The sequence below is a fragment of the Artemia franciscana genome, chromosome 10, assembly GCF_032884065.1.
Source record: "Artemia franciscana chromosome 10, ASM3288406v1, whole genome shotgun sequence".
Lineage (NCBI taxonomy): Eukaryota > Metazoa > Arthropoda > Branchiopoda > Anostraca > Artemiidae > Artemia > Artemia franciscana.
The window spans coordinates 22,960,469-22,979,545 of record NC_088872.1 but is presented as its reverse complement, the minus strand read 5'-3'; the positions used below and the strand labels follow the sequence as shown (position 1 = coordinate 22,979,545).

Sequence of the window (19,077 nt, the reverse complement as noted above, 5' to 3'; positions counted from 1 at the left end):
CATATTTTTACAGTTGGAGAAGGGGACAGTAGTACAGGTCTTGTTTGTAATGATTTTTGTTCATTTTAAGCTTGATTTACATATTCAATTTGAGTTGTGTTCGTTTTAAAATATGTTTATTCATTTATATTACTACCTGTTGTATATTTGTTTGCTATGATTCTCTATTTAATTTCTGTTGGTTCGAGGTTTATTTATTCTTTAAAAGTAAAAGATTTTTCGTTCATTTTAAGCTTAATTTGCATAGTCAGTTTAAGGTTTACTCGTTTAAGGTTTATTTATTCATTTATATGGTACCTTTTTTCGATTTGTTTGCTATGTCTGTTTATTCAATTTCTGTCTGTTTTAATACCACTACTACTGCTTCCAACTCACCGCCGCACCAAGCCGTCTGAGGCCAAAACAAAAACACACACTCCTCCTCCATCCCAATATTTTCAAAGCATCCCTGTTTACACCCTTCCAGGAAGTTTCCATTTCCTTTAAATCTTTATTTATGACATCCTACCAAACCGCGGACGACTTTCTGTTTAGCCCTAGATTGTTGGCCAAAAAGGACAATCTTCGGCAATCTGTCACCCTTCATCCACAGAACTAGCCATCTCAACCTTCTCTCATTATATCCCTAAAAAGTGAGAAAAAACAACATTTTCGTACCGCTTACTGTTTGACATAATTTCAGTAAGTCGGGTACCCAGAGCAATCTGTAAGTAATTTGTGTGGAAAACATCTAGCGAATCTTAATCCGTTTTTCAGAGCGCCCATTCTTCGGAGCCATATTTTTGCAGACTTATCATCTTATTCTCCCGAACTTTTTTGAACTGTGGAAAAATACCCTCAGTCTTGGCTATTCTACTTTTAACATCTTCACCGCTCCCACCGTCTTTGTTCACAATACTACAAAGGACAGTGAAGCTATCCACCTGATCAATCTTTTCGTTACCCAACGTTACCTTTTCGTCTTCACTTATTCTTATTCTTAGGGACCTAGTCTTCTTAACATTAATTCTTATACCTAATTTAGCACCCTGAACTCGTAAAACATCAAAATTTCATTCATTTTGCTCACATTCTCATCTAGGATACTTGAATCATCAGTATAATCAATGTACAGGACTAGTTTTTCCTCCCATTTGACTCCGTATTCTCTCATTGTCTGTCATGTACTGCTTAAGACAAAGTCCATCAAAATGATCCATATAAAGGGGGATAGAACACAACCCTGCTTAACTCCTATTTAATGTGAAACCAAATGTTAACTTCATTTTCTACCTTAACATTAATTTGGAAAAGGATCAGAAACTAAAAGAACACAAAAAAAACAACAAAAAAAAACAAACCAAAACGGTCAGAATACAGCCAGGAAAACAGAAAAAGCTGTTTCTTTTACTGAAAGTAAGGAGAAACATTAAAAATCAAAACAAACAGAAATTCTTCAGTATGTGAAGGGGTTTCCTCCTCCTTAGTATTTTCCTCCTTAAACTAAAGTCTGACTGTTTTTCGTATTTTTAGGAGTGACTCCTGAAATGCAAGAGGCGTTTAATTAGAACAGGAAGCTTTTTTAGAAATGTTAAAAACTTTAGCGCGAAGAGTAAAGAAGAGGGGGGCAACCCCTTCATATACGGACTAATTTCTGCTTGTTTTGAGTTTGAATGTTTCTCCTAACTTTCAGTTCAAGAAAATTGCACTAACCACCATGAGTAAATAAGTAAAACCGAAAAAGAGCAAAAATTATATCTAGTAATCAAGTCAAGCTTAAAACAAACACAAAGTACCAGGAACGTGAATAGGAATTGGTGCCTTTTTTCCTTTTTTTACAACAAAAATACATTAGTAAATGCTAAATTGCTGAGACCTTCAGGAATGAATATCAAAATATGATAAACTGGTAATATCCATTGCATTCCTTCTTTCCAGTAGTCTTTACTAATATGATGATTTTCTTTCTTTTTTTTTGTTAATGTTAACAATAATAAGTTTGAGCTTAAAATAAAAAAGGTATTTCAATAAAGGACTTTCAGGGGACCACTTAATGAGTCCCCCGGGACTAGTAAGCTTTTGATTTCTCAGTGAGAGAGGACAAGTTTTGTTTCCTTGGCAACTGTTTTTCTAAGAATTTCATCTGCCATTTTCATCGGAAATCATTTTTTTAGGGTCGGGGTTACACCTGAATTGGTTCAAATTGAATAAGAATAAAAAAATTTACAGATTGAACAAAGAAATGTTTTCCAAAGGTATTTTGCTCGAAAGCAATATAAATTGTTATATTTTAGAAAAATTGACCAGATCAACGCCATCCCAAGGAAAGAAGCTGGCCCAAAATCAAGCAGATATGCCCTGACATGGGACAACTATTATCAATATGAAACTGTGAGTTATGTTTTAAGCTTTTGCAGTATATATACACGAGATTGTGTGCAAGTGGTATGCGGGGAGGAGGGTAAAGCACGACACGGTATTTGTTTTTCAATAACAGATCTTACATGTTACAGAAAAAGTAGCTTTTGGCTATTTCTAATAGTTTGATTTGCCTCTTTACAATAGAAGATTTTAAAAAAAGATGGCATTTACTACTTTATTAATACACTACAGCCTTTGTACGACGAATTGTGCTAACATCAATACTTAGAAACATACGGTCAAACACATTTCATTAAGAAGAGATATGAGATGTTATCGGGTACCAAGACAAAATAACTTCTCCTATGAGCGGGACTCAAGTGTTGAATGGAGTTTTTTGAAAAAGGCCAATCTTTGCCAAGCTTAGGCTTAAATTATTGAGAGAGTTTAAATTATCAGTGATACCGGAGGTAGTTTGGCTAACTATTTCCATAAATATGCTACTGAACTTATTAAAACCTGTACCACTTTATTTTCTTCCTGCTTAATGCTGTGTTCCACGGCATATTTTTTAAAGATTATACTCGGAACAAAACGATGAAAACATTTCACATTTGCCTTGTTATTATTTATAAATCAAAAAAAAAAGAAAACATCCGATAAATTTACTCCTAGTTAGAAGGAGCAAAAACTCACGCATCAGATAGCAATATAAACAATGTACAAGAGTTAGGTATACAGCCCGAAACACTTTTAATCAAGGAAATGATAACGTATAAAAACTGTTCTGATACGTGCTCTTGACAACCTGTATGTACATAGTGTTTTTGAATTTAGTTCAGCATTGTTTCAATATTCTTCAAAACTTGTGTCTTGATAACCATAGCCTTGCTCACGATAGTGGTAGTACCAGGGATAAGGGTAGCTGCCGTTGCTGCTGCAGCAGTAGAATTGTAGTAGAAATAGTAATAGAAAAAGCAGTTGTAGCGGTAGCAAGAACAGTAATAGCAGCATTAGAAGTAGTAGCAGGAAGTGTGGCATAAATATTGCCTTTGGGTTAGTTCAACAGTCCTCACAAGGAGGCCTGTCAGTTTCGACTTCACACATCAAGCTGTTCCTAAGATATTGTTGATGCGCTCTTTTGACAACCTGCAAGCAGAAGTCATGTTTGTGGTTCAGTTCAACTACTGCCTTCAATATTTCCTCAGTTATTCAACTACATATCCTTATCCATAGATATAATAGTAGTGACGGCACTAGTAGTAGGAGTACTAGTTGTAGAATTAGTGGTAGCATTAACAATAAAAGTGCTAATACTAGTATTAACAATATTATTAAGATATTGTTCAGTTGAATGCCCCCCCCCCCATCAAGTCCTGGAAAGTTTGACGCAAAACCGAAACATTTCTGTGAATTGAGAAAAAAGACAGTGGAGGGTAAAAGTAGCGGTCTATAGATGGGTCAAGAGGTGATAACAATTCGCGTCATTGACCTACCTACAGACATGTATCCGACGCATACATCATTTGCATAACCAGTGGAAAATCATCCCAATGAAAGTGAAAAAAACTTCTTTTTTTTTACATAATTGTTTTTCTGTATTACTATAGATGGTATGTTTCTTTCACACACTTCCATGAGAACTTCATTTGCATACATAAATGAAGCCCTTGCAACCTGCCGTAGCAACAAGATCCAATATAAGACAGGGCTATCATCGTATTCATGGGAATGAGTGATTATATCAGCACTTCTTTCAGAGGGAAAGTATGGCCACTCATGTCCCAACTTCCAAGGAGGCTTCAATACCCTTTCCAAACTCCCCAGACCATCAAAAAATAAAAATAAAAGAAATAAAAATATCGAAAAATAAAACAAATTTAAAAAACATAAGATAACAAAAAATAAAAACCAATTTATTAATGAAAAACAACGAAAAATAAAAACAAGTTTAAAAATGCAAAAATGGAAAATAAAAAGATATTAAAAAAAAACGAAGAATAAAAAAAAGGTTATGCAAAAAAAGTTAAAAGAAATAGGTTCAAAGTACTGTGTGCTCTGTTTTACACAAAGCTAAAATAATATACGTTTCTTTGAGTCAAATGTTAGCGTCAAATCTTTTGAGACTTTGTGTCACATCTTTGAGACTATGTTTTGTACAAAGCTTGAATCATCCTAAATCCTTAAGAATGATTTCCGAAACATAATGGTCGTTTAACTGGAATAAAGACCTTCGTTTTAACATTTTATATAAAGAATTTAGAGTAAAGAGTGAGGTATTGAGGAGGAGGTAGCCACTTTCATATACGTAATAATTTCTGTCCGTTTTAAGGTTTGATGTTGCTCCTTACATTCAGTTGAAAAACTTTTTTATTTATCTAATTACTTACGGATAATATTTGTTAATGGGTAATATATGGGACCAGTTTTTTTTAAAAAAAGTAATGAGCTTAATTAAACCAAAAATGATCAGAAATAAAGCCAAATAATCTTCAAAGTAAAAACTATGAAGTCTGATGGAAAGAAACAAAAAAGATATGAAAATTTTCTTACTATGAAAAAGACTATGTCAATAAAAAATGAACAGAAATTAATTAAAAAACTTTTCCCACAAAACAAGCCTGCCAAAGAGTAGTAAAGGGCCTCATTAAGCCAAAAATGAGTAGAAATAAATTCAAATAATTTTTCAAGCGTAAAAATACCACAAATCACCCTCAATAAAAGAATTAAACCCAAAACGAATAAAAATTACAATAAATAACCGATTCAAACCCAAAACAAGCAAAAATTAATATGATTTAGGCTGACAACCCCCACACCTCTTCAAGAATAGAACATATTTGGAATTTTACTGGAAAAAAAACACATTTTAAATGTTTAAAATTTTTTGACTCTAATAAATAAAGATGTATTAAGACAATAAAAAAAAATATCCGAATATGTATACTAAACTGAAAATACACGGTTATTATTTTTGTCTGGTAAAGCGCAAATTATGTTCTGGTTTTGAGAAGACATAGGTGTTGTTAGCCCCACCTATTTTTGATTTTTGCTCGTTTTAAGTTTGACTGTGTTATATATTGCAGTTTTTGTTAGTTTTGGGTCTCATTTATTTATTAATTATGATTTGTGATAGTTTTACACTTGGAAATTAAAGAAAACAAACTCGTAGAATTTGGCAACGCTTTCGTCCGTAAAGACTTAAACAGTAAAAATTTGTTAGTTCCCAAAGCCAACTATTCCTGCGAGGCAACGCTAAGCCTTCTTAAGCTTATGATGCTGTATATTTTTAGCTTAATTTTGATGAGTAATCATCTACATTTTTTCTTCTTCAATTTGCAGTTTTTTTTTTTATAATTTGGCACCAGCTACTGCCAACAATTACAAGGAAGTCTTGTAATTGTGGAAGTGCATATGGAAGTCTTTTCAACAAAAACGATTTTGCTGCTTTTTTTCGAAGTTTTTAAGATACTTTTGGTGGGTAAATTTCTCTTTTTCCCGTTCCCTAGCACTTTTCAACGGAACTACAGAAAAAAATGAAATAAAATTCTCAAATTTGGAAACCTTATTTTCCACGGGGAGGGGGGATTTTAAGAGGAGTATTTTCCACGGGGGGTATTTTTCGGTGGTATTTCCCGTGTGGGAGGGGGTATTTTCCGTGGCAGGGGTGTTTTCTGTGCGGAGTATTTTCCACGCTGAGTATTTTCCGAGGGTGTATTTTCCAGGGAGGTATTTTTCGAGGAGGGTATTTTCCGGGGTATTATCCGGTGTTTTTTTTTTTTGGGGGGGGGGGTGTACACCTAGAACCATAATTCAATAGGTATTATTTCTTTAAATTACATCTGAAAATAAACACTAAAACCGTTACTTCTGTGAAATAAGGTGTTTTGTAACTATGTTGTATATAGTTAGATCGAAAACCTGGTAGGCTATTTTACCTTTTTAACTTACTAGTTGAATTGTGGTGGTGATGTTGTGATATAAAATATGTCAAAAATAGTTACTAAACCTTAAAATTACTATTTATTTGGTTTGTGTTTTTGATTATATCAGTGGTATATATCGTGCAATAATTATTTTTTTAATGTACCTTACGTTGCGTAAAATATTAAGGTTGTTAAAATGAAAAAAACATGGGAAATTGGACAAAAATAGGCTTTTTCAATCATGATGGACCCCCAACTAGCGTCCCATTAGTTGCAAAAACTTATAATACCTATTACAATATTTGATTTTAACTCCCCCTTGCGTTACGTTACGTCGAAGGTAAACCCAGCCTTAATCCACCTATTTTGAACGAAATTCTAGATAGCGGGATGATATCCCACTTTTCCCTCCTAGCACAGCCTCTCTCAAATCAAGGCTCTGGATCCATGCCTGGTAACGAGTTGCCAAAACAACTTTGGAGGGGCTTGTTGGATTGGAGATCGGAAATTTTAGAACCATTTTTAAGAGTCAAAAGTGATCGGAAGGCATCCAGTCCCCTCCATGCACTTTTTCCTCATATGCATCAAACTAAAATTTTTAAATGGCAAGGCTACAAGATGACAAGGCAAGGGCTACAAGTTATGAAAGTTGCCCGTTGTCAACACAGAAGGTTTTTTATGGAAGGTTAGGTCGTATAAAATTTGGAGGAGGTTCATTTGATCTGAAACCGAAAGCTTCTTTTTTTCAAACTCTAAAGTCATCAGAGATTAAACAGCTCCCTTCCCTCCCCACGTATTTTTTCTCAAATGCATTCAATCAAAATTTTGAGAAAACTGCTTTTTTCAAATTACTCTAGGGGTCAAATAACTATGCTTCAAGGTTTGACAAACACCTGCCCCACAGCCCCCGGGGGTAGGGCTGTGAGTTATGCAAGATGCTTATTGTTAGCATATAGGGATGAATGAGGTGGTCGTGTGAACTTCAGAGGGGACACATTTGATTTCAGTTTTGAAATTCTTACTGTCTTTTCTAAGAGTAAAAAACGATCGCAGGCCATCACAACCTCCCAGCCCTTTTTCCTCAAATAAATCCTGTCAAAATTTTAAGATATTCAATAGCTCAAAATAGTCCAAAGGCAAGAACTACATCTCCAGGATTGAAATAGCCCCCGTCAGCCACAGAAGCAAAGGCTGCAAGTCATGCAAATTCCCTATTGCGAACATAGGTTTTCATATAAGGTTTTTATGGAAGGGGTGGTCGTATAAAATTTTGGAGGAGGCTCCTTTGATTGAAAATCAAAATTTCTTGTTCTCTTTTTTAAAATCAAAAGTTATCCAAGGGCAGCCTACCCCCCACACAACCCTTGCCATTTTACCCCTAAATGCAACCAATCAAAATTTTGAAATAGCTATTTAGCTCAAAGATTAAATAAGTATGTCTCTGCGTTTCAAAAATTCCCTCCGGCCTCCACTGCAAATTATGCAAGGGCCGTAAGTTATGCAAGTTGTCCAATGTTAGCATATAAGGTGTTTAATTAAGAAAAGAGGGTGTCTCCAAAATTTCTTAGAGTGTCAAGGTGAAACTTCGAAGAAATGCTGAGAGGGATGCCAAACACAATCAAAAAGTACTTTGTTCTTACTGGTTTTGAAGCAATATCTAAGGAACAGCTTAGATTATTCGGTTGAAACTTTCAACGTATTTTGAAGTGATGCTGAAGATAGATTGGAAAGCAACCATTTCCCTCCTTCTCCTTTCTATTTTTATGTGCTCCCTCTCCTCAGCAATGGTCGAACATTTGTAGGCATTCTTTCGTTCAAGCTTGTCAAAAGGTCTAATAGTTATGCCTCCGAGGATACCATGCCCCCCACAGCCTTGGGGTAATTACGCAATTACCCACAGCCTATTGTAAATACGCAATTTATACATTGTATACATGTAGGATTTACCATTAGGAAAAGAGAAACCGAGCCCGGTACTGACATTCTGTTTTGGCGAACTTTTTCGTTTTTTTTTTTTACATTCCGTATGGTTTTATTTGAAGTAGAAACGCTGCTTTATAAAATTGTTCAGTGTTCGTTTAAAACCAAAATTATGGACTCTATTTTAGTTTTTATATTCTTATTCAAATTTGTCTATTTTTCGGAACCATTCCCACCCAGCAGAAAAATCTAAAACAGAAAAAACATTTCGCCTCTTGAGGAGTGTCTGTAGAACATCCACCTTCAGTGTTCAATTCAGAAACAAAAAGTGTCTGCGATATCCAGGTTTCGTCAAATTCATCCCCATCTATTTCCTGTGAGCAAATTAAATGTAGATTTAGATCCAAAATACAAGACATCATCATTATGATTATATCAAGAAGACTAAGCAAGGCTATCATTAATTGGTAATATAGTACCTAATTCATAACCGAAATAGAAACCCACGTTTCTGATAATCTATATCTTATGCTAGAAAAATATAAAATATACAGTCAGATACCATATCCATCAGCTGTATCTCGATAAACAATAATGAAAAAATAACTCTAGCAACTAAAAATAGTGCTCTTTTCCGAATTTTTATAAGAAAAAGCTTTTATTTCAAAAAAGGAAAAGTGTTTGCCTTGCCTTGGGTAAATAACGGAATGTTGTTGATAATATACTTGCAAGAGAGAAATCTTATAGACTTATTAGATAGAACTGTTATTAGAACTTAGATAGTTATTTAGTTCTTGAAATTTAAAGGAATACGTTGCCAAGTACAATTAGATTAAATAACAGACCGTCTTTTTTTGATTGAATTAAAAACAGCTTGCATAAAACATAAAATAACAAGAGACTGCTCCAAAGACTACTATAAAAGTCAAGGGCAGAAATACTGCCCTTCAAAATTTCTTTATGTCAAAATTGAACTTTGACTTCCACAATTTAATTCTGTTTCAGAGAGAAGTAATACACGAAGTTACTAATTTGAGATATTTATTAAGCTCTAATATTTTCTCATTAGAGCTTAATGAGGCCAGAGTAAGAGCAAAAAAGAAAATCTAAAACAATTAAGAAACAAGTTTCTCTCGGTTTTCAAATTAAATTATATCAGAACACAGCACGGCGATAATCGAATTAAAATCGAGTTGCTATCAAGCCATGGCTAATGGAAGAAAATACCAAGACAGACAGATTGAGTCAGAGGCAAAGCTGGCATAAGCCTTTTTAGGATTTTATAAAGATTATGTCATTTTCACTTGTTGATAGATAGTCTATTATCCATCTATTCGAGGGCAAAACCAAGGTAGATAGTGATAGAACTAAAGTGTAAAAACTGATACTGGAATTATTCAAATTTAACGCTAGAACTTTTTTGTGTGATAACTTATTTGTCCTTAAATATAATTTTTTTTAATGAAAAGATATAGATACATGTATTATTTTTAAGAAAAGAAATATATGTATGTTTTTTTTGTACATTCAGCAGCTTAAACATATTGGATTTTAGGCAGTTTTAGAAACTTTATTCGTACAAAGCTATTTTAAGAGTACGTTAGTTATGTCTCGTTGAGGACAATGCTGTTTATGAAACCTCTTTAATGTCACACATTACAATTAAATAGCTTTAAGAGAAATAATCCAATTTTTGTTAGATTAGAGAATTTTGCTACGCCCTAGCCCAGGATTATCCTGATCTAGTCACTTTGGAAGTTGTTGGCACATCTTTGGAGGGTCGAGAACTTGTTCTTCTTAAGATATCTTCCGGAGGAGAGGGAAAACCAGGAATTTTCGTAGATGGAGGTACGCCAATTTTTACGATAGAACAATTCTTGAAGACAGGCTTTCACTGTTGATGCAAAAACAGACCGCATATTACTAAATTTCATGTATATATATATATATATATATATATATATATATATATATATATATATATATATATATATATATATATATATATATATATAAATATATATACATATATATATATATATATATATATATATATATATATATATATATATATATATATATATATAAATATATATACATATATATATATATATATATATATATATATATATATATATATATATATATATATATATATATATATATATATATATATATATATATATATATATATATATATATATATATATATATATATATATATATATATATATATATATATAAATAAGTTGTTTGTTTGTGTGTCTGTCTGTCTGTCCGCATATGACGTCTGAATTATTTCATCATATACCAATTCAAAAACGAATGTATTCAAGCCGAAGTAGCTGAGTTGGTAAAGCGTTATGTTCCAGGTTCTAGGTCCGAGAAGTTCCAGGTTCGAACCTTGTCTTTAGCATTAATACAAAAGAAGAAAAAAAACTAAAAAAGGTAAAAACTGCAAAAAAAACTAAAAAGAAAATACTAAAAACACTAAAAAAGCTAAAAAACTAAAAGAAACTAAAAAAAGGTAAAAAACAAAAAAAAACTAAAAAAAGGTAAAAACTACAAAAAAACTGAAAAAGAATAAAAAACAAACAAAAGGAAAAAAACTGAAAAATTAAAGAGAAAAAAAACTAAAATAATAAAAATAAAACTAAAAAAAAACTAAAAAAGGTAAAAACTACAAAAAAAAACTAAAAAGAAAAAAGAAAAAAATAAAAAAGCTAAAAAAAGATAAAAACCAAAAAAAAAACTAAAAAGAAAAAAAGGAAAAAAAACAAAAAAATTATTTCATCATATACCAATTCAAAAACGAATGTATATACAGACCGGGACACAGGGAATATAAATTACGACCGGGACACTCAAAGAGAAATTACAGACTGGGACACCGAGATACAAATGACGACTGGGACGTGTGTGTCGAATAACGTCATGTTTGTCTCTCGACTGACGTCATGTTTGTCGACGGACGTCATTATAAGGATTGAGCTGTATGTTGTCATGAAGTTGTTTGTCGACTGACGAAATTACAGACTGGGACATAAATGACGACCGGGACACAGGGAATATAAATGACAACCGGGACACTCAAAGAGATATTACAGACTGGGACACCGGGACACAAATAACAACCGGGATACAGGGAATATAAATGACGACGGGGACACAGGGACAAAACTACAAGGGGGGGCGGGGGCCACAGGGGGATATATAAATGACGACCGGGACACAGGGAATGTTCGATTAGCAATAACCATCAACAAAGCTCAAGGGCAATCAAAAGAATAATGAGGTATAGATCTCAATACGGATTGTTTTTCCCATGGATAAATGACGACAGGGACACCGGGACACAGGGAATATAAATGACAACCGGGACACTCAAAGAGAAATTACAGAATGGGATACCGGGACACAAATAACGACCAGGACGCAGGGAATATAAATGACGACCTGGACAAAGGGACACAACTACAACGGGGACGCCTGGGGGCACAGGGGGATATTTAAATGACGACGGTGACACAGGGAATGTTTTATTAGCAATCACCATCAACAAAGCTCAAGGGCAATCATTAGAATAATGAGGTATAGATCTGAATTCGGATTGTTTTTCCCATGGACAATTATATGTTGCATGTTCAAGAGTCGGTAAACCTGACAATCTATTTGTATGCACAGACAATGGGACAGCGAAGAATGTTGTATTTTCGCAAGTTTTACGTAGTTATATATATATATATATATATATATATATATATATATATATATATATATATATATATATATATATATATGTATATATATATGTATATATATATATATATTTATATATATATATATATATATATATATATATATATATATATATATATATATATATCTATATATATATATATATAAATAAGTTGTCTGTGTGTGTGTTGGTCTGTCTGTTGGGTGACGTCATGTTTGTGTGTTGACTGACGTCATGAAGTTAGTTGTCGTCATTTTTGTTATGACGGTGACGTCAATAAAGATATTTAAGACATGCGTTCACGTAGAAATCTATTAATGTTTAACTGTAAAATGACTGATGAACTTACAATGGCAACAGCCGAGGAAGATGCTCAAAGAGTCTATGCCAAAAAACTTGCTGCTGATAGAGAAAGTAAGAAAAGAAAGCGTGCCGAGGAATCAAAAGAACAGCAAGGAAACAGGCTTGAGGCTGATAGAGAAAGAAAGAACAGAAAGCGTGCCGAGGAGCTACCAGAGCAACGCGAAACCAGACTTGCTGCTAAAAGAGAAAGTGAAAAAAGAAGGCGTGCCGAGGAACTACCAGAGCAACATGAAACCAGACTTGCTACTAAAAGAGAAAGTGAAAAAAGAAGGTATGCCAAGGAACTACCAGAGCAACATGAAACCAGACTTGCTGCTAAAAGAGAAAGTGAAAAAAGAAGGCGTGCCGAGGAATCACAAGAACAGCAAGAAATCAGGCTTGCTGCTGATAGAAAAAGTAAGAAAAGAAAGCGTGCCGAGGAATCAGAGCAACCTGAAAGTTATCGCCTGGCATTCAGGTACAGCCCAGTCGATGATTATAGCTGGAGTAGATGTGTTCAAATCGGGACTATGTCTAAAATTTGTCCCTATTGCAAGGCCTTGAAATTCAATGGTGAAACAATGGGAATGTGTTGCGCCTCAGGAAAAGTTAAACTTCCTCTATTGGCTGCACCACCAGAGCCATTGAAGACTTTCCTTTCTGGAACTAAGTCAGAATCTAAGCGTTTTTTGTCACAAATCAGAAAATATAACTCATATTTCCAAATGACGTCGTTTGGAGCCCAAATCGAAAATCCAGATCCATTTATGTCTACTTTCAAAGTAAAAGGGCAAATTTATCATAGAGCAGGGTCCCTTCTACCATTCTCAGGCGAGAATCATAAATTTTTACAATTGTACTTCATCAGTGATAGAAATTCTGAATTGATGCACGTTGCGAAATTTCTCCCAACGTTGAAAGGACAATCGTTTCCCAATTGCAACATCTTTTCCACGAAAATAATAATTTAGTGCGTTTGTTCAAAACAGCCATCGATTTGATGCCTACTGATACGCATAAAATTGTTATTTCCACTGACAAAACGCCTCCTGGCCAACATGTGCGTAGATACAATGCTCCAACTATCGACGAAGTGGCAATCGTTATGGTCGGTGATCAGTTTTTACCTCGAGATATTATTCTTCATAAGCGAAACGCTCAGTTGTTAAGAATTGCTGAAACTCATCGATGCTACGATGCCCTACAATATCCTATCATTTTTTGGGATGGAGCCGACGGCTATCACTTTAATATTAAATTGATGAATCCAGCCACTAACAAAGAAATGAATAAGAAATGCAGTGCAATGCATTATTATTCCTATAGACTAATGATTCGGCAGGATGAAGAAAATTATATTTTAAAATGCCGTCAATTGTTTCACCAATTCGTCGTTGATATGTATGCTAAAATTGAATCAGAACGTTTGCTATATATCCGCCTGAATCAGACCAAGCTCCGCTCTGAACAATACATTCATTTGCGAGATGCAGTTATAAATGACGGTAATACCACAAACGTTGGAAGATTAACAATTTTACCTTCGTCATATGCTGGCAGTCCCTGTCATATGCATGAATATGCTCAAGATACTATTGCGTATGTTCGTGTCTATGGTCGTCCAGATTTATATATTACATTTACATGTAATCAATCTTGGGACGAGATACAGCAGCTTTTACTTCAAGGACAATCGGCGATTCATAGACATGACATTACGGCCCGTGTCTCCCGGCAAAAGTTAAAATCACTGATAAACTACATAGTAAAACTTGAAGTGTTTGGGTCAGTGCGATGCTGGATGTGCTTAGTGGAATGGCAAAAACGAGGTTTGCCACACGCACATATACAAATCTGGCTACATAAAAAATTACTTCGAACGAAATTGATGATGTGATTTCCGCTGAAATACCTGATGAAAATGTCGATAAGGAGTTACATGATATTATTGTAAAAAATATGATACATGGACCTTGCGGTGCACTGAACGAAAATTCACCATGCATGGCCAAAGGAAGGTGCACAAAGCAATATCCTCGACTTTAAGTATCCAACACAATTACTGGCAATGATGGTTACCCACAATATAGAAGAAGATCTACTGAAGATGGCCGTAAAACAGCAATAATAAAGAAGCGTAACGGTACCACCATCGAATTAGATAACCAGTGGGTTGTTCCATATTCCCCATTATTATCAAAAACATTTAATGCACACATAAACGTTGAATACTGTAACTCCGTAAAGGCAATCAAATACATATGTAAATACGTCAACAAAGGCAGTGACATGGCAGTTTTTGGCTTGCAGCCCGAAATCAAAGATATCGACGAAATCGTACAATATCAGGCTGGAAGATACAAGCAGTAATGAAGCTGTTTGGCGAATTCTTTCATTTCCGATACATGAACGTAGTCCAGCTGTTGTTCACTTAGCGGTACATTTACAGAATGGTCAACGTGTTTATTTCTCGGAAACCAACGTGCAACAAAGAGCCCTGAATCCACCGGATACAAAGTTAACCGGTTTCTTTTCGCTTTGCAAAAATGATTCTTTTGCAAAAAAACTGCTGTATACTGAAGTGCCTTCGTATTACACGTGGAATACTAAAAATAAAGTATTTGAACGTCGAAAACAGGGTAAGTCAGTCGACGGCCAACCTACCATCTTCAAAGATACCACGATAGGAAGACTCTACACCGTTCACCCCAATCAACATGAATGCATTTCTTTCTACGCCTGCTTTTGGTGAATGTACCCGGTCCGACATCCTTTGAGTATTTGAGATCTGTAAACGGTACTATACATGACACTTACCGTAGTGCAAGCCAAGCTCTGAATTTATTGGAGAATGACCAACACTGGGATAACTGCATCAATGATGCGTGCGAAACGTCAACTCCAAGTCAAATTCGTGCATTGTTTGGCATCATTTTAACAACTTGCTCTCCATCAGCTCCTACAGAGTTATGGGAAAAATATAAGTCAAAAATGTCCAAAGATATACTCCATCGAAAACAGTTAGAGACGTCAGATATGACTTTTGTTTTTACATCAGAAATTTATAACTACACTTTAGTTATTATAGAAGATTTGTGCGTACGTATGGCAAACAAACCTCTCCAGGATTTGGGAATGCCTTTACCTAACCGTATCGCTGCTGTTTCGACATGTGTAGAATTGGATCGTGAACAAAGTTACGGTACGAGTGATCTATTGTCGTATGTACAAAATAACATTTCCAAGTTAACGTCGGAACAAAAAGACATTTATGATATGATAATGCATTGAGTCGATAACAACGTTGGAGAAATTTTCATTTTGGATGCGCCAGGAGGTACTGGTAAAACGTTTGTGATAAAACTGATTCTGGCATCAATTCGATCAAAAAATGATATAGCGTTGGCAATTGCGTCGTCCGGAATAGCCGCAACATTGCTGCCTGGTGGAAGAACTGCTCATTCCGCTTTGAAATTGCCATTCTACAGAAACTCCCACGTGCAATATTTCCAAATCATCTGGGATGGGTAAAGTATTGCAGCAATTCAAACTTATTATTTGGGATGAGTGCACAATGGCACACAAAAAATCGCTCGAGGCTCTGGATCAATGCTTGAAAGATTTGCGAGGGAAGTCGAAACCCTTTGGCAGCACATTAATATTGCTTGCGGGAGATTTCAGGCAAACATTACCTATAATACCTAGATCGACTCCTGCAGACCAAATGAATGCTTGCCTGAAAAATTCTAATTTATGGGGACACGTAAAAACATTAAAATTAACTACAAATATGCGTGTCCGATTGCAAAACGATGACTCTGGTCAAACATTTTCAGATCAATTGCTGGCAATTGGAAACGGAAAGCTCCCAGTAGACTCAATTTCAGGACGTATACAACTACCTACTGATTTCTGTAATTTAGTGACGTCCAAAAATGAATTGATTGAAAAAGTATTTCCGAATATTCTAAACAATTATAAAAATAATAAATGGCTAAGTGAAAGAGCGATTCTTGCACCCAAAAATATAAACGTCCACGAAATCAACAATATTGTTTTGACCAAGATTCGAGACCAGGCAGTCCTTTACAAGTCAGTCGACACAGTTTTGGAACCAAATGAAGCGGTTAATTATCTATCTGAATTTTTAAATTCCGTGGATCTTTCAGGGTTTCCACCACACGTGCTACAATTAAAAATAGGCGTACCAATAATACTTTTAAGAAATATCAACCCACCAAAGCTTTGCAATGGCACGCGATTGAAACACATATTTATATCAAAATTCTGTTTCTTAGAGTTTCAATTACCATTGGTCCGTGTCCAGTAATATCCCTAGTTTCGTAATCAGAAAACTCAAATACTTTAAATACCAATTTTTTGAAAATCCAACAATACATGGGAAATACATTACTAGCGTCTCTTTATCAAGAAAAGTTATGTTATGGTCTCATTTATATTAATCATTAACACTTTCTAGCAGTTTGGACATTCCCTACATAACTAATGAATGATCAAGAGTCGGAAGAAGTACAATGTTCATACTCGCAAAGCTAGGGCTGAAGGGATGGGTATTTTAGTGCCCAGAGGCACACTTTCTGTCATCCAGCCTCGCAGAATAAAAATATAACCCAATCAGCAGCAAGATGTAACCTATTTGTTTATTAATTCTTTATGTATACTTATTTATTAACATATGATCTAAAAATTGGATGTCTGTTTATTTTGGGTGTTTACTTATGCGGATGCACATATCGGAAGTTCATTTTTTGGAACTTGAAGTGGTAAAGAGGGATTCTGTGTGTTTTTTTAGGGGGGTAGGGATATCGTTAAGTAATTTGTCGCTATTAAGTATTTAGTAATGTATTTTAAAGAACCTTTATTGAACTTTGATTATTTTTAACAACCAAGATTTTGATTGATGTCCATATAACCTATACCATCAAATATTAAATTTACGAAGATTTTTTGCGAACGCACGGTTTGCATCCGAAGCAAAAAAAGAAAACTATTTTTGGTCAAATTTGTCAGTCAATATTTATCAGCAAATAGACAACATTACGTTTTAGGTATTCATGCTCGTGAGTGGATTTCACCAGCAACAGTGACATATATGATGAGAGAAATGGTTGAGAATTATGCAGCACATCCAGAGGTCGTTGATAATGTGGATTGGTATTTCATGCCACTTATAAATCCTGATGGATACGAATTTTCCCATACAGACGTAAGTTCCCCCCGTAACTATCCCCCGTAAGGGGGATAGGTGGGAAGCATTATATCAAATACCTAACCTAACCTCACCTAACCACCTCTATATATAAAATATTTAATTAAAGTGCACCTGCAACGTAATTTGTTTCCTAATTTCCTAATTGCCTAACTTCACTTATTGAGTGTGTTCTGAATAATACACACGTACCGAAGTAAATAACTATTAGAAGAAGCTAGACAAACGGTGTAGTTTATTTTTGGCACTATTTTCAGTTATTGACAGCAGTGACTCAAGGCTGTTGCACTCTATGACACTCTGTGGGTATAAATATTTGGGTAAATTTTTCGCAGTTCATATAATTGACCTACCAATAAAGTGAAAATACCACTCGATGCCTTTTTTTATATTCTACACGAATATTATAATCGCTTCTACCGCAAATTCTTGAGCTGGCACTTTCTGAGCTCTTAAAATGACGAATTGTCGATTGAAGTATAAGTTATTGGTCTTTTTCGACAAAATAGATACGTTTTCTCAGCGCCGTTTTCTTGGTCGTTTTCAACAAAATAATGCTACATTTTTTTAGCGCAAAAATTATTTTTAATAAGGTTGGTTTAGGTTATGTTAAATTGAGTTAGGTCAAAAAGTGCTTAAATTGGAATTTGCGGTAGAAGCGATTATTATATTTGTAAAGAACATAAAAAAGCATCGAGTGGCATGTTCACTTTATTGGTAAGCCAATTACATGAATAGCGAAAAACTTACCAATTTTTGGCTTCACTGGTTTTCAATGTTCCATTTCATCATCATATTACCTCAGATCTAATTGATAAACCATTTAGAATTGTTTTCGTATTTTCCCATTCTATTAATTTTTGATCTTTTCTTTTTATTATGTATAAACATAATTCACAACCTCACAACCTCATACACATCAAAAACACCTGGTATGCCAATTGTCTTATACCTGTTTTTATGGCACTTGCTATCTGCCATTTGACATATAGTGATCGCAAATTCTGTCGGTTTGTCTGTCGGTCTGTCTGTCTGTCTGCCCCGGTTTTGCCACTTTAGGCACTTACAGGGAAGCTAGGACGGTGAAGTTTGGCAGGCGTATCAGGAACCAGACCAGATTAAATTAAAAATTCTCGTTTTCCCGATTCGACTATCTGGGGGGGGGAGTTGGGAGAGATTGGAAAAATAGAAAAAAGAGGTATTTTTCAAATACCAATGGATGATCGGATCTTAATGAAATTTGATGTTTGGAAGGATATTGTGTTTCAGAGCTCTTATTTTAAATGCCGACCGGATCTGGTGACATTGGGGGGAGTTGGGGGGGGGCCTATAATCTTGGAAAACGCTTAGAGTGGAAGGATCGAGGTGAAACTTGGTGGGAAAAATAAGTACAAGTCCTAGATACATGATTGATATAACCGGAACAGGTCTGCTCTCTTTGGAGGAGTTGGGGGGAGGGTTAATCCTGAAAAATGAGTTATTTTTAACTTACGAAGGAGTTATCGGATCTTAATGAAGTTTGATGTTTGGAAGGATATCGTGTCTCAGAGGTCTTATTTGAAATCCCGAACAGATCTTGT

The 19,077-nt window shown here is 34.8% G+C and overlaps 1 protein-coding gene across 1 annotated transcript in view; it reads left to right on the top strand.

The window, feature by feature from the left end:
- LOC136031928 (carboxypeptidase B-like) overlaps positions 1 to 19,077 on the top strand; it is a 42,884-nt gene that overhangs the window by 11,911 nt on the left and 11,896 nt on the right. Inside the window, exons 3-5 of the mRNA XM_065711921.1 lie at positions 2,274 to 2,370; positions 9,887 to 10,034; positions 17,337 to 17,494. Coding sequence (XP_065567993.1) covers positions 2,274 to 2,370; positions 9,887 to 10,034; positions 17,337 to 17,494 — 403 coding nt within the window. The remainder of the gene's footprint in view (positions 1 to 2,273; positions 2,371 to 9,886; positions 10,035 to 17,336; positions 17,495 to 19,077) is intronic.